Below are 16,400 nucleotides of genomic sequence, written 5' to 3' on the forward strand. Positions count from 1 at the left end.
CCCCCCCCCCCCCCCCCCCCCCCCCCCGAATGCCATGCAGCTGATCATAGAAGCGGCTTGTATGGGGCTCTGACCCGGAGCGACTGTTTGCCTCCTTTGTCTTTTGGTAGGCTTGAATGAGCTCCTTAACTTTCACGTGGCACTGCTGTGTGTCCCTGTTGTAGCCTCTCTCCACCATGCCCTGTGTAATTTTTGGCATATATAGCATTTCTTCTTTTTGATCGGAGTTCTACCTGCACAGATTCTTCTCCCCATACAGCAATCAGATCCAGTGTCTCCCGTTCGGTCCATGCTGGAGTTTGTTTGCGATTCTGGGACTGCATGGTCACCTGTGCTGCTGAGCTCGCCACGCTGACCAAACAGGAAATGAAATTCAAAATTTCCCAGGGCATTTCCTGTGTACCTGGCTAGTGCATCGGAGTTGAAAGTGCTGTCCAGAGCAGTCACATTGGAGCACTCTGGGATAGCTCCCGGGGGCCAATTCTGTCTAATTGCGTCTGCACTACCCCAAATTCGACCCAGCAAGGTCAATTTTAGTGCTACTCCCTTCGCCAGGGAGGAGTACAGCAGTCAATTTTAAGAGCCCTTTAGGTCGACGGAATGGTGTTGGTTGTGTAGACTCATTGCTTATAAAATCGACCTAACGCAGCTAAATTTGACCTAACCTCGTAGTGTAGAGCGGGGCTAAGGGTAGTTAAGGTCTGGAATAGGCTTTCAGTGGAGGTTGTGGAGTCCCTATCATAGGAGATTTTTAAGAACAGTTTGGACGAATCCCTGTCAGAAGTGGTCTAGGCTTACTTGGTCCTGTTTCAGCTCAGGGGACTGGACTAGATGATTCTATGATAATCTTATGTTTATATAGCATTTCTTATTCGGTATATACCACAAATGCTTCTACAAATGTAATGATATACAAACCATCCAATGGGCTTACTTAACCTACCACTGAAATGTGGCTTTTTCTCTGTGGTGAAACTCAGCAGACATTCTATAGTGCACACCACCGTTGTATTTCAGTTTAGGACCGGAATAAAGGAGCACCTTTTTCCATCTGAAACATCAATGGAAGTGATGTGGGGAGGACGTAATTATGCTAGATGGCGTTTGACTGGGAAATAACAATTAATGCCTTTACCCTTACAAAAAGTGCAGTTGCATCTTTTACTACATGTTGTTTCGATTTGTTTTAGGTCTTATTCAAAAGATGGAACCTCCAGTAGCAAAGCGCCCCATAACATGTGCTGGGGGACTATGTCAGAACTGACTTGGAGCTAAGAGTGCCACCTGCTGGATCACCAGTGCCTCTTCCTGAAGCTCCTTTTTGGGTGTGGGTGAACCAGTACTAAGACATTTCACTTCAGAAGCTGGCTTTAACCATGGTTTCAGCACCATCTCAACATATGGTTCTAAAACCCTAGGGCCTAGGTGCCTCAGTGATGCTTTATTATTTTAAGCATAAATGTGTGTGCTGCTTTACAAGCAAGTAAAAGAAGATCTTTCTGAGGACAAAGTAGTGCCTCCTGTGTGGATGCATAAGGATGGGAGATGGTGCCAGGAGCAGGGTCATATATATTTTAGTCCTTGTTCTCCTTTGAGTACAAAGATTGTTGATTCTAGGTTCTTCCAAAATGAGTCTCTCTCCCAACCCTGTCTCTGCCCTGGCCAGCTGAGCTTGGTGACTGCAAACGGAAGCTGCACTCTTTAAAAGGGTGCTGTTGCACCTGCGTTCCTCAGATTTCTAGGCTCCGTGCCTCCCAGAGTTCCCAGTGGGGTGGTACACCTCTGCACTGCCTCCACTATAAGGCTGTGGTTAACTTCCACGACTGAGTCCTAAATTGAGACATGACAGGACATGGGAAGGTAACACTAACATGTGGTGGACACAGAGAGAGGTTTCTAAAATAAATCTGCTATGTGCACACACACTTTTTAAATAATGTGAGGTGATAATGAACTTGACAAAACGCTGAGATACAGAATTCAGCCCCAAGCTACACCCTGAACTGTTGATTTCAGCACATGTATATATCATCGCTCATCATAATGCTAAAATGGAGCAGAAATAAGATGAGGAAGGAATTTAAAACACAGCATTAGTAGCAATCGTTAGTAAAACAGTTTTCTTTCCATGGTCTTTAATGTACGTTAGATATTAGCTGTAGGGAAAAAGCATATGTAATTCCCTCTGGACATATGTGAAACAGCCTGAAGGATCACTGGTGTTAGAGAAAAATGAAGCTTTAAAATAACACACAGAAGCGTGCACACACACATTCTCTTTCCATTTCCCCCACCTATCCAAGAAGATCCTTTAAGTTAATTGCAGTTTGCTATATTTTCCCATGATTGTTAATAGTTGGTAGTATATGTTGTTTCAGTAGATTTTTATTATGTGAATTTCTCCTTCCTGTCTTATACAGACATTGTCATAAAATTAAAATACACTTGGATTGAGAAACATCTTTTATGTCTATTGGATTTTATTTTGCTCAGAATAAACTCTGAGTTTTGCACTGTAATATTGAGTAAAGAAAATATTTTTTTTCAAGCAGGAACCAGCAGCCTATGGGTAGATCCCCTCTGCCCAAAGAGCTCTTGTGGTAGCATGTTGACTTTACTGTCTTGTAACCATAAACCATTGACTGTTAGAAGCCCTTATTTTCTTTCTAAACAGAAGGGTAAGGTGAATAATGTAATTATAGCAACCTCTACCACACTGTGGGTGTGAAAGAGGCATCTGTGGTGGGCTTTTGTACTAAAAGACTGATGAGGGAAAACTTATGTGAGTGATGTAGATTTGTTGCATTTGTGACTTTAACCCTAGAAAATTCTGTTGGCAGAGACATTACTTTGTCTTTCGCTTTACACACATTCCTCTGACGTGGAGCTCAATTTACAGAGGGAGGGTGTGTGTGGCGTATGTGAGAGAGAAAGCTGGGAAGGGAGGGAAGACATACATACACAGAGCTAGTCTGACCAGAAACAGAACTGCCCCTGGCAGATTAGAGAGACAAATGAGGTTTGGAATCTGAATCCAGGAAAAGGAGAGTGGAAATTTACAGCTGCTCTAAGTGAGTGTGCGTGTTTTAGTGATCATCTCTGTTAACATTTTTTCCAAAAGGTAACAGTTACTCTGTCTTCAGCAAGCAAGTTGAGACTGAATTCTGGAATTTGTTTTCTCTGCCACGTGTCAATAATAAGGAAGAACTTATATTAAATGGAAGATAAGTAAAGGGTCCTCCAACTGGCCTGCTGGTTTGGGTCTGGCAGAGAGCTGTCTTCAGCACCTCATCATGTATCTGCTTTTTGTTGTTTAGACAAGCCTGGACATTTCTGTACACAGTGAGTATCAGCTAAGATTACCTAGTCTGAATTAAATAAAATTAGGTAATGAATTAAAACTTCCTTTTTTGGTTTATCAGTAGCTTTTTGGTAATGAAATTCTCACTTCTTGTTACCTTTTTGTAGCATTGTAAACTAGCGTGGTGTTTGTGTTTTGTATGTTAAAAGCAGTCCTAAACAGTACTACTTCTATTACATAAGGCATTGGCTCTGCTAACAAATATTCTGTACCCATGGCATATCTTTGGAAATGGGTTTTATTTACAGTGGGGATTCCAAAAATAAAATAGCTGCAATATATCACTTCTCTTGCTTCTCTCTAGTGAGGTGCTTGCAGATGCAGCTTTGCTCTTGAGATACAGAGAAATGAGAGCATAGTCACTTGCGTAAGAAATTCAGAAACTGTTGTTAAGTATATAAAATTCGAGTATATATTCAAATTGTCACATGTAACTGCATATATCATTATAAATAAAGAGATGGAGGGTGATCTAATAGGTCTCTTCCATCTCTAGCTTCTAGGTTTCTCTGAAGTAATGGGCCAGTCTGAAAGTCCTTTTTCAGGCAAAATGTTCATTTAAGTCTCTGGGGAGTTTTGCCTGAGTAAGGACTTTAGAACTTGGCCCATTTTTAGTGGTGGTAAACCCATTGCAGTGCCAAATTATTTAATGCATCATGGTGTCATAGGAAGTGATATGACTCTTTTCAAAGATATGACCAAGTGAATGGAAGTGGTGTGGGTCACTTTCCAATAATGGCTAATACAAAGCAAAGAAGAATAAATACTTGTTTGAACTGCTGGATCAAGAGTGTTATTTTTCTCCTCTTGGCTGCTGTCTCAAGTTTTTTTTTTTTTTTTTTTAATTTGGGTTCTATTACCAGTTTCTCTTGCTTCCATAATTATTACTACTAATCTAAATGGAAATTAAGCTAAAATTCCCCTTGTATATAAGTAAATAATAATAGCACCTAAATAATGGCTTTAATCTTCCAAACATTAATTTGTTAAGGGACCTGTTCCTGCATGATTGGAGACTTTGAATTTTGCTGTGAACTTCAATGGGCAGGATTGGGCTCTGCTTATGTTTCACAAACATCACTGTTGTCATGCTATAGGTAGAGATTCCAAAGACTCCTGAGTGTTACCCTTCTTCTGCTGTCAGCAAGTATCTGCAAAACCTACTTGCAAGTTGCATTTCTCATCACCTTCTAGCACTAGTCCCTAAAGAAGATAAAGTACTACTGTTGTCAGTAACTACATTAGCTCAAGTGGCAGAGGTCTATGTGGTGGATCTAAAGATTCCAATCCTGCTGATGATCTATGTGAGTGTCAGGATAGTTCCATGTGATAGAATTTTTCTCTGTTTTCTTTTTTTAAAAGCCTAGGAAATTACAACAACAAAAAACTATATTAAAAGAGCATTGTTAAGGTTGCAAAGTCAAGCACTCAAAAGTTAGGAAATGCCAGAATTAAGGTACCTGTGCAGGCTTAATTCACTCCCCCTTCCTCTTTGTGTGTTTGCATTATGAGATAGACTACGTACTATTTTTTTCCGCAGGACCCTTGACCCATTAAGTGAATGGGAATTATTCTATATTTCTTTTTTTATTCTCCTCATTGCTCACAGGCCTTATTTAATGCACACAATCCAAAGCCTACATTGAATACAAAATTATTAATTTCCTCCTGTGTGTTTCTATAGTATTCTCACCATAGTACCTGGGTGCTTCACAAACATTAATGCATTTATCTTCAGAATATTTCTGTGAGATTAAGCAGTATTATTATCTCAGTTTTCCAGGTGGGGAATTGAGGCACAGAGAGATCAAGGTCAAAAGTGCCCATTAGTTCTGGGTGCCCTACTTGAGATGCCTGGAGCCTGTTTTTAAAAAAAAAAAAAAAAAAGAGTGCCATTGTGAGTGCTCCAGCACACCTGCATATCTGACCCCATGTATCTCACTCTGAGTACCCAGAAAATTGGAACACACAGTTAGTAAGCAAATGTGAAAATTTTGGTTTGTGGTTTGTCCAACATAATATAGGAACTCTGTGGCAGAGGCAGGATAGAATCCAGTTCTCCGGGGCATCATACAACTGCTTTTAACTATGGGACAGTCCCTAGTTTTCCTGTAATCCCTTGCTTCGTTCACCACGTAACTTCCCAATTCTGATCCAAATAACAGCCTCATTTGGTGCACGCCCCTGATTCATCTCTAGAACACTGTCCATTCAGTGCCTTTTCCTGTTGAAAAATAGTATGTAATCCTGTAATTAAAGAGTATAAATGTAACGCATATACACAAAAGGGCTAAATTAACATTGCATGGGCAGCCTGAATTCTGGCATTTCCTAATCTGAGTGATTGAGTTTATAACCTTAATTGTCCTTTTAACTTTTTTTTTTTTGGGGGGGGGGGGATGCAATAATACATAATTAGCCTGCAAAATGATAGTGAAAATTTACCAGCTCCTGCACACAATCTACAAGCCATCAATGCTTTTTAATACAGTGACGGGATGGGAGGAAATGAAGATATTTTATTTACATATTAAAAAATAACTCCTCCCAGGGTAAATACGTTAATAGAATGTTGTGATTCTGGTAAACAGGGAGATACTGTATACCTAAAAGGATAAGAAAACATACAAAGTTTTCTTGCCTGAATTTGTGTAAAATGTTATACAATTATTCACTTTCAGTACCAAACTGCTTATCTCAAGTAACATGTAAGAAGAATGGATTGAATGAATCACATGCTGTCATTCTTGTGTTTGTGGGAAGGAGGAGGAAGTATTTGTTACTGAACTGCTTAGCTGAGTTACTGTATAATGATGGGATCTGCTGATGACTGAAGTAATATTGCTGTCTGCATGCCTCCTCCTTTGTTTGCAGTGTTATTGTAGCCATGTTGGTCCCAGGATATTAGAGAGACTAGGAGTGTGAGGTAATAACTTTTATTGGACCAACTTCTATTTATGAGTGAGTCAAGCTTTCAAGATAAACAGAGCTCTTCTTCAAGCTTGTCACTGTCACCAATAGTGAAGTTGGTCCACTAAAAGATATTACCTCACCCACGTTGTTTCTCCCTCCTTTATTGTCTTTATAAGCTTTGATATACTGGGGTCTTTTAAGGAAGACTGTGATCAAGAAATAAAGGAGAGCTCAGGGAGGGAGCCTATAAAGTGTATGAAAAGAAATCTGATTAAGTTTATATTTGTATTAAAGAGTTCTAGTCACACTAAACATTTCCGTATGTCACACTGGTGAACATGTAAGCTGGCTGAACAGGTTTCTGTACCTGCCAATCTAGTCACTGGAAACTCAGCTGGGCTGAGAGCGTTTGTTTTGGCCCATTATAATAGTATCTTCAAGCAAGAACTGAAAAGGGCTGGTGGCCTATCAGTATTTTTTCTTTACCTCATTTTAGCATTCCCACCTGACAAGCTGACTCCAAGCTTCCCATTGAAGCTGTTGGGTTTTGCTATTTGGTGGATGTGGGTTGGTTGTTTTTTATTAAATGCTCTTTTAGATTAAGTAGATTAGCAATGGCACATCATCTATTCTGAGCTGTAGGAACATAAACTCAGATCTGTGTAAATAGTCAGATCTTCTCCCCCCCCCCCCCCGCCTTCAGATTCACATGAAAATCAGTCTGTTAAACTTTATCCCACAGATTTGCTGAGACAAAAAACAGATTTTACCATCTTGCATGTTCCCAAAATTACCAGAGGTCTAGTTGTCTAGGTCTCAGAATCCTGGATGGGGCCGGGGGGGAGGGGAAGAGGAACCTTTAGTTTAGGCTCTTGTTCCTATTGAATGGCATTCTACATCACCCCCAAGTCTTGGTTGATAAATGTTCGCTGATAGGCCTGTGGTAATCTACAAAACTAATAGATTTGGTTTTATGGTTAATAAAGCACAGAATTGGAAGCCAAGAAATCTTGGTTTTATTCCTGACTTTCCCAACAGATTCTTATGTGACCTTTGACAAGTCATTTAATCTTTCTGTGCCTCAGTTTCCCCCATTGTAAAAGTGGAGATAGTTGTACTTACATGCCTCACTGGTATGATGTCAGGCTTCATTAATGTTTGTAAAAGTCTTTGAGATCTCAGGGAAGGCCTGCACTGTGAGTGCATAATATCACTTTGCAATCTCAGCCATTCCTTCGACTATTCCTAGTACCTGCACACTGCTGATCTCATTAGTCTCTGGACTTCATGAATGCTTGAGCTTGAGTATTAAGTTTTTGCCTTTTGTGCATGTATGATCATGAGGATGTCAAGGGAATGACAAAATAACCTGGTAAAATATAAGAGAGCAGAAGAATTTCTCACCAAGAATGAAACACACCTGCCCTGCCCACGCCTACTGCCCATCATAAAGAAGCTCTTCTTTCTGATTTTAACAGGCCCAGCCAAACATCTGGGAACGGTTGCTTTAAAAACTGCTTTTCACTATTTTTGTCACTTTTTCCCCTAAAATAAAACAAAAGCAAGCATGTTCTTTCACCAAACCCTAGCTGAATACTTGTCACTGAAATGTTGTGAATTTAGAGCACATGAAAGGTGTTGGACTTTCTAGCTGTGGAGACTGAGATGTTCTGTTTATCCACAGGTCACAACCTCAGGAAGTGGAAATACATTATTTCTCACACAACCCTGCAATGTGTCACATTCCTATACTGGAGGAACCACCTCCAAGGCTGAAAGAGTTATTTGAGCGGCAAGATGGAGTTTTGGAGTCAAATGGGCAAGTCACATGTCCATGCATGACTCAGAACTTTACAGGCCGACGCCACATTCCCAGGAAAGCTCAGATGTGGATTGGCATCTCTCAAAGTTCATTGTCAGCTTAAGTATCAGAGGGGTAGCCGTGTTAGTCTGAATCTGTAAAAAGCAACAGAGGGTCCTGTGGCACCTTTAAGACTAACAGAAGTATTGGGAGCATAAGCTTTCGTGGGTAAGAACCTCACTTCTTCAGATGCAAGCCTGAAGAAGTGAGGTTCTTACCCACGAAAGTTTATGCTCCCAATACTTCTGTTAGTCTTAAAGGTGCCACAGGACCCTCTGTTATTGTCAGCTTCAGTGTTTCTTGATTGGGCACTTACTGAGAATAGTCTTTTCTCAAGAAGCTGACCAAATGCTTCACTGAAGCTATTTAAAATCAAACAAGTACATAGCCAATATTCATAACTTCGAATACAAAAATGATACATACATACAAATAGGATGAATATATTCAGTAGATCATAACCTTTGCAGAGATATGTTACATGGCATATCTAGCATAAAACATATTCCAGTTGTCATATTTACACTCATAAGCATATTTATATAAAATATTATGGGGTGCAGCGTCACACCAGTACTTTGGGGTACCTCAGATTGGGCATTTGGAAATCAAGGTAACCAAAATACCTCCCATTGTTGTAAATATTGGCCTTTACTTTTAGAATTCAATGGACTCCATCTAGGATGGGGAAAAAAGCTTACCTGTCTAGTGATACAAAATCCTGTTGGAATTGTAGTGAAAATAGTGACTATGTAGTACAGAGGCTGTGTTCAGAAGATGTATGTAGGTTAATTCCTTTTGGGAAAAGGTAGCTAATAAGCCTTGTGATCCTTGAAGCTAACATATAAAAAATTACTACTTCTTCCCCTTTCTCCCCCCAAAAAGAGGAAACCTACTAGCCAAAAGTGGTTAATTTATTTAAAAATCGGAATAATCAAAGTTACCCTGACCCACCTGAATGTGATGTTTGTTTTTTAAAATGTCCTTTGTTAGTTTTTTTTTAAATAGAATTCAAAGGCTGACAACCCAACTCCCACCCCTCATGTCTTGTCTTCAGGGGTTAATAAGCTAGCAGGTCCTGACCCTTTTCTATTTCCAGTGTTTTAATTTTTAAAAATGTTCTTTCCCTGTAATATCAAGTTGTTAACCATGTGGTTGTGGAGTCCCAAGTGCTTATTAGCAGCATGCAGACAGACATGTTATTGCATTACCCTTTCAATTTAGCAAAATTGTGGGGATGATGCAAGTCAGCCAGTGAGAGGCCCCTTCTTTCCCGGTATGTGAATATCGCTGAACATTCCTAGATGAGTTAGTCAGTATACCCCCATCTTCAGTGTAGTGTATTGGCAAATTGAGAGGTCTGACTCTGCTCTGTGCTAGTCAGAGGGTGTTGCCAAACTGTGGCCTGAGTTCCATGGGAGCAGTGCTGAGCACTGTTTTTGGCTTCCTAGTTGAGATCTGAGCCAAGTATTTAGGCTTACACAGCCAAAACCGCAGAAATAAAAATGTAGTTTGAACAGTGTCCTAAGGAGCTTGAATATTGAAGAGACACAGTGACTTGAATTTCCAGAATTTGAATGTGAAAATATTTCTGTAGAACCAGCCTAGCAACAAATCGTTAATGAAAAACTATACAAATTCATCTACTTTTGATGCTATTTCCTACTCTAGGAACTTTTAATTGAAATATGACACTCTTCAAATAATCTTTCCTTTATGTCACAGATAAATTACACAACATCTCTCTCTCTGTCTCTCTAAGTGCTTTAAGATGTTTCACTTAAAAGCTTTGTAGCATAGAATCTGTCTTGTTTTATAAAACATCACATACATTTTCAAATAATTCTCTCAAATATCCATAAGGGTGTATAAGTAAAAACTGTAGCTATTATTTTTATTAATCATATAAGATATGTAATAATTAATATCATGTGTACATGGAGGAAAAATGTGTTCTATAAGACCATTAGATTTTGAGGTAAGGGTGAGTGTTATACAGAGTATTTTACATATGTATATTTTAATCTGTTTTTGTTCCTCCCCTCTCAATCTCTGTTATAACATTTCTTATTTGTATGAGACCATAGCGTATATGAAAATTGGAGCGATTTCCCCCCTCCCCCCCGATCTAATTTACTTCTTACCAGTGTGTTTTTACTGTTTGCATGTTCTTCAGCTTGGTGACCTATCCTGCAAAGTGCTGTGCGCCCTCTTTAAAGTGACATGGGCGTGATCCAAAGTCCATACAAGTCAATGGGAGTCTTTCCATTGACTTCATTAGGCTTTGTATTGGGCCCTAAGGGCTGGTCTACACTGCGGGGGGATCGATCCAAGATACGCAACTTCAGCTACGCGAATAGTGTAGCTGAAGTCGAAGTATCTTGGATCGAATTACCTGGGGTCCAGACGGCGTGGGATCGATGGCCGCGGCTCCCCCGTCGACTGCGCTACCGCCGCTCGCTCTGGTGGAGTTCTGGAGTCGACGGTGAGCGCGTTCAGGGATTGATATATCGCGTCTTAACGAGACATGATATATCGATCCCGGATAAATCGATTGCTACCCGCCGATACGGCGGGTAGTGAAGACGTACCCTTAGAGTCTTCAACTCCCATTAAAGCTAATGGGAGTTGAGGACACGCAGCACCTTCCAGGCTCAGGTCCTGCTGACACATTAAAACTAAACTGGTCGCTTTCTCTTTCTGGTTCTCATGCAGTAGTACACTGATGGGTATTTGGGTTTCCAACAGAATAGGGAGGAATGTATAAGTTAAAGTATTTTTGTTTAAATGTTTTAATTTAATGTAAGCATTTGTATTTATATTAGGACTCATTTTATATTCCTTTCTCATCTAAACTCCCCCAGACTTAAATGAGTCGGAAGTGAGTCACAAGGAGTGCAGACCTCTCAAGGTTGGGCAAGCTCCCTTTTTGGGGAGGCTTAAACTATTCGCTATTGACTTCCTCTTAACTAAAAAGTTAAATAGAGAGAAACGAAATAAAATGTAAGCAATGACTGAAAAGTTGAGGCCCAATCCTGCAATGATCCAAGCAACAGATATATTTGTCTGCTGGTTCTTGGAGCTACTGGTTTTCCAGTCAAAACTTAAAAGGCCTGTAGAAACCAACCGAGACCAGTTGAAGGATCTAGTGGAGTCTACTGGAATTTTCAGTAGACGTGAGCAACTGGAGCTCAGAGTGCTCTTACAGTCTGAGCTTGCAGTATAATTTATACATAAAGCATACTGTATTTGACTCATAGCTGCAAACAAAACCTTAAAAGCTAATTTTTGCTTTTTGTTTTTTGTCCTTTTTGATTTAAAGCAATCCTCAGCTATATCAGAAGAAGAAATTCAGGTGAAGAAAATCATGCCTTTGTTCAGTAAATCGCACAAAAATCCTGCTGAGATTGTAAAAACTCTGAAAGAAAACATGGCCATATTGGAAAAGCAAGATAAAAAAACAGACAAGGTATGAGATCTTGTTTTTAAAAGACTAGTGATAAGGCATTTATTTGTACTCGGGGGAACAACAGTTTGAAGAGATTGAAATTACTCTGTTCACCAAGGCTGTGATCTTGCAAGCACTTATGCATGTGAGTTACTTTATGTACAATGAGCAGTCAATGAGACTACTTCATCTGAGTAAAGTTAACCAGAAATGGGTAACAAATAACTTAATATTTCTATATCCAACAGGCTAATCCAAAAAATAAGTGATTTGTATTATTTTTTTTTAATTACTCAAGCATGTAACAAAATAAGATGAGACCATTTAAAAAGTACTCTAGGCTTTACTGTTTTTGTAGGCTGACAAACTACAAGTGTGTGTGTGCACATGCAACAACGTTATATAAAAATACAGCAATGTTCATATGTACTATATACACCCTATATATAATTGTTATATGTATTTGTATCTATCACCGTATTAGAGTGAGTGTCTGTGTGTGCACTTATGCATAATCACAAACCTGTTTAAGTACATTTAATTGCCCCAGAGACTTTCAAATTCTCTAAAAGAATTGTAATGGGTACAGTCCAATAGTAGAAATGTGGATGAGACTAAAAATAAAATGAAAACAGAAATAATTGTTAGGTAATATTAAAACACTTCTTACGCAATTCTGTCATTTGACTGCAAATGTTGTACTTTTCCTCAATACGATTACATATTAGAAGTGAACCAAAAATAAAAAAGTAAGCACATTTTCCTTCTCAGTGGAATACTCTTGGTACTTTGGGTTCACAGACAATACCTCCAAATGTGTTTATTTCTGTAACATGGATCTCAGTGAGACTTCTGGTATTTGATGTCTCATTTGGGATACCTTCAGTTAATTGTGAAGGATCAAAATAATTTCAGGAAGGGGAAAGAATGAATATATAAAAGATTAATTTTGTGCTAAATGTGTCCCCATAGCCTAATTAATGGGGACATTCAATGCAGAAATCTGGGTTTAAATCAATTTTTGTTTTTGCTTTGCAGTTCAACTTTAAATTCTCCACTGGTTGAGCTGTGCTTTTGGGGTGGGGTGGGGCGTACCCTGGAGATGGAGAATTAAAAGGAATTCTAACGTTTTATGAGAACTTTGACAATTTTTCTACTTTCTAAAAAGTCTGAACTGTTGGTACACTTTTTTTTCTCACAAGATAAAAGGGTTATAGATGTGGAAGATTTCATCCAGTTTGTCAGTATGGAAATAATTTACAAATTTGAAAATGACATTTTATTTTAATTGAATATTAAATCATTTAGCTATCTATGATATTAAATATCTATGATCCCAATCCTGCAGACTTACTCACATGTCTATGATCCCAATCCTGCAGACTTACTCACATGTCTAGTTTCAATTAAACCACTCTACAAGAGAAAGTGGTTTGTTCCTAGTTCTGTTCTTTCAGGCACAATTCAAGAAGGCAGCACTATTCAGGACAGTACTTAAGCACATGACTAAGGCCTGGTCCACACTACCCCCCCACTTCGGACTAAGGTACGCAAATTCAGCTACGTTAATAACGTAGCTGAATTCGAAGTACCTTAGTCCGAACTTACCGCGGGTCCAGACGCTGCAGGCAGGCTCCCCTGTCGATGCCGCGTACTCCTCTCGCTGAGCTGGAGTACCGGCGTCGAGGGTGAGCACTTCCGGGATCGATTTATCGTGTCTAGACAAGACGCAATAAATCGATCCCAGAACATCGATTGCTTGCTGTCGGACCCGGAGGTAAGTGTAGACGTACCCTAAGTGCTTTGTTGAACTGGGGCCTAACTCTCTGATCTGGATTGCCGAGCAGGGAGAGTCCTCATTCCCCTTGGGTCAGAGGAAAATACCTCATGTCACACAATAGATGTCCCCTTTAGTCCAGAGTTGCTCTGAAGTGACTAAAGAGAGTCACCCCCAGTAAGGAAAATGTTCTGAGTAGTCAATGTTGGGGGAGTAAATCATAGCGGGGAAATTCTTAGGGCTAAAACAAAGCTGTATAGGAAATCTGGAGGAAAAAAGTCTCTCAAAAACTAAAAAAATAAAAATAAAAAATACCCTGATGTCTGCGACTGCACATTCAAAACTTTGGGGGTCCTCGTCGATCTGCATTTATTCAGTATCTTTGCCATTCATGTGGTTTTGAGCATTCATTGGGGGAGGGGGGGAAGGAGATCTGTGTGCAACTTTCAGCTGTTCTGCTGGGCTGAGAAAGTTTGAAAACTAATTATTACTCTAGTGAGAAATTCAGTGCAAGAACACCACATCTTTCACTTTCATGAAGCTAATTAAAACGTTGTCTTGTCATAACTTTCACTGTCAATACCCATTTTTCATGTGGCTAAAAGCCTTTTCTTTTCAGGGCTAAACATACAGTATTGCTTGCTAGCAAAATAGATTCCAGCTAGATAGAACTAACTTCAAAGTCTAAAGCCTTAAAGATTTATCCTGCAGTTATTTAGACGGCTATAACTGTAGTGTGGATATGTAGTTGGAAATGCATGTTTGGACAGTTGAAAGTGGCTGATATAGCACCAGTGCCTAGAGCAGGGGTGGGGAACCTTCTTTCTATTGGGGGCCACTGACCCACAGAAAAAGTCAGTCGCAGGCCACACACCACCCCGCGGGGGTGGGGGGTGTGGAGGCTCGGGGCTTCCCCTAGGCTCCGGGGTGGGGCCAGAAATGAGGGGTTCAGGGAGCAGGCTTGGGGCTGGAGCAGGGGGTTGGGGTGGAGGAGCAGGGGGGTTCTGACCTTGGGCAGAGGGCTCGGGGGGTGGGGGAGCAGGCTCTGGGAGGGTGTTGAGATGCAGGAGAGTGCTCAGGACTGGAGCAGGGGGTTGGGTTGTGGGAGAGGGTGAGGGCTGTGGGCTCTGGCCGGGCACTGCTTACCTCAGGTAGCTCCTGGTCAGCAGCAGGGCTAAGACAAGCTCCATCCACCCTGCCCTGGCCGTGGTTCCTGGCCAATGGGAGCTGCGGGGGCAGTGCCTGAGGGCGGGGGTAGGCATACGCGGACTCAGAGCTTTCTTGATCGCCCCTGCACCTAGGGTCAGCTGACTGACCGGCCTGGCACCCTAACTTCCCCCTGCAGCGGGGCGAGACGGTGCTCATGGCTCCAGCCCTGTGGGGGGGGGAGGGGCACCGAGGCTCAGGGCTTCCGGCCCGCGGCATGGAGACTTGCCACGGGCTGGATGAAATTAAGCAGGGGGCTGGATTCCCTGACTTAGAGGCTACCAAGCCAGAGAAGAATTTCTTTTCCAGCTCTGTAGCAGTTCTGAAAGATACAAAACTACAAGGAAGTGGTGTTAAGCAGCCCTCAAATGGGGGTCAAGATGGAAGAGATCAGATGGAAGAGAATTTGAAAAACGTGAAATTTTATGAGCACACTTGAAGTGCATGATCTGTATTGCATGCGTGCTATTGTTAAATAATGCAAAAATGATTAGTACTACAGAGCTAACCATACCCCCGTAGCATTTCTAGATTCCAAGGTCAGCAAGGAACACTGTGATCATCTAGTCTGACCTCCTGTATAACGGAGGCCATGGAACTTCCCAAAAATAATTCCTAGAGCAGATCTTTGAGGAAAATATCCAATCTTGATTTAAAAGTTGCCAGTCATGGAGAATGCATCTTGATCTTTGGCACACTGTTCCAATGGTTAACTATTCCCACCATTAAAAATGTAACCTCATTTCCAGGCTGAATTTGTCTAGTTTCAACTTCCAGCTATTGGAGTGTGTTATAGTTATACCTTTCTTGGCTAGATTGACGAGCCCATTATTAAAGATTTGTTCCCCATGTAGATACTTGTAGACTATAATCAAGACACCTTTTAATCTTCTCTTTAAGATAAATAGATTGAGCTCCTTGAGTCTTTCTAATATTTTCTAATCCTTTAATCGTTCTCTTGGCTCTTCTCTGAGCCCTTTCCAATTTATAAACATTCTTTTTGAATTGTGGATGCCAGAACTAGACACAGTATTCCAGCAGCAGCTGAATCAGTGCCAAATACAGTGGTAAAAAAAAAAAATCTCTACTGTTACTTGAGATTCCCGTTTATGCATCCAAAGATTACTTTAGCTCTTTTGGCCACAGTGTCACACTGGGAGCTCATGTTCAACTGATTATCCACCATGACCCCCAAATCTTTTTCAGAGTCACTGCTTACCAGAATAAAACCCTCCTCACCCCCATTATGTAAGCATGGCCTACATCACTTATAGACAGTTTTTTGTGAAAATGTTAATAGAAACTAGAAATGCTGATTGTAAGTTAAAAAGCAGTTGCAAATCTTTTCAAGAAGAGTGTCTCTGTGGAATACACACACAAATATATTATTTATACACCCTCTCTCACTTAGTGTTAATTATCGTTGTTATTCATATAATGGGTTATGTTGACACTCTTAGTGAGCACAGGTGCATTGACCTTAATGTTGTTGCATCCACTTACATAAAATTTGGTCCAATTAATCGATATACCAAAACCAGTTCCTACTGTTCTAAAGTCCTCTTTGAATCAATCAGATGTGAAACGGAATGAAGATTCTTTAATAATGGGAAGATTAGCATAACATTGGGAGGATTGAGAAGGGTAATTCTCTAGATCTGGAAAAGTTGAATAAAGCCTCTCTTCTACCCCATCCACTTCTCACCCAACATTTGAATTGAACAGGGGCTCCTTAGAAAGTGTGCATTTGTCCTGATGGGTTCCCGTTCATGGATCTTCATATAGTGAGGAGCCAGTGCGTGTATGCATGTGTAATATAATCCCAGTCATGTGG

The 16,400-nt window shown here is 40.5% G+C and overlaps 1 protein-coding gene across 4 annotated transcripts in view; it reads left to right on the forward strand.

Moving 5' to 3' along the window:
- CAB39L (calcium binding protein 39 like) overlaps window positions 1-16,400 on the forward strand; it is a 106,517-nt gene that overhangs the window by 28,804 nt on the left and 61,313 nt on the right. For 2 of the 4 annotated variants that reach the window (XM_026661652.1, XM_026647756.2), the window contains exons 2-3: window positions 3,122-3,342; window positions 11,458-11,604. In XM_026661652.1, the coding sequence (XP_026517437.1) occupies window positions 11,503-11,604 (102 nt within the window). In that variant the 5' untranslated portion in view covers window positions 3,122-3,342; window positions 11,458-11,502. Of the gene's footprint in view, window positions 1-2,952; window positions 3,343-11,457; window positions 11,605-16,400 lie in introns of those variants that run through there. The other 2 variants (XM_024211519.2, XM_029911500.1) reach the window with 2 other exon arrangements.

The sequence above is a fragment of the Terrapene carolina genome, unplaced genomic scaffold, assembly GCF_002925995.2.
Source record: "Terrapene carolina triunguis isolate 2854851 unplaced genomic scaffold, T_m_triunguis-2.0 Scaffold16, whole genome shotgun sequence".
In the NCBI taxonomy this organism is placed as follows: Eukaryota; Metazoa; Chordata; order Testudines; family Emydidae; genus Terrapene; species Terrapene triunguis.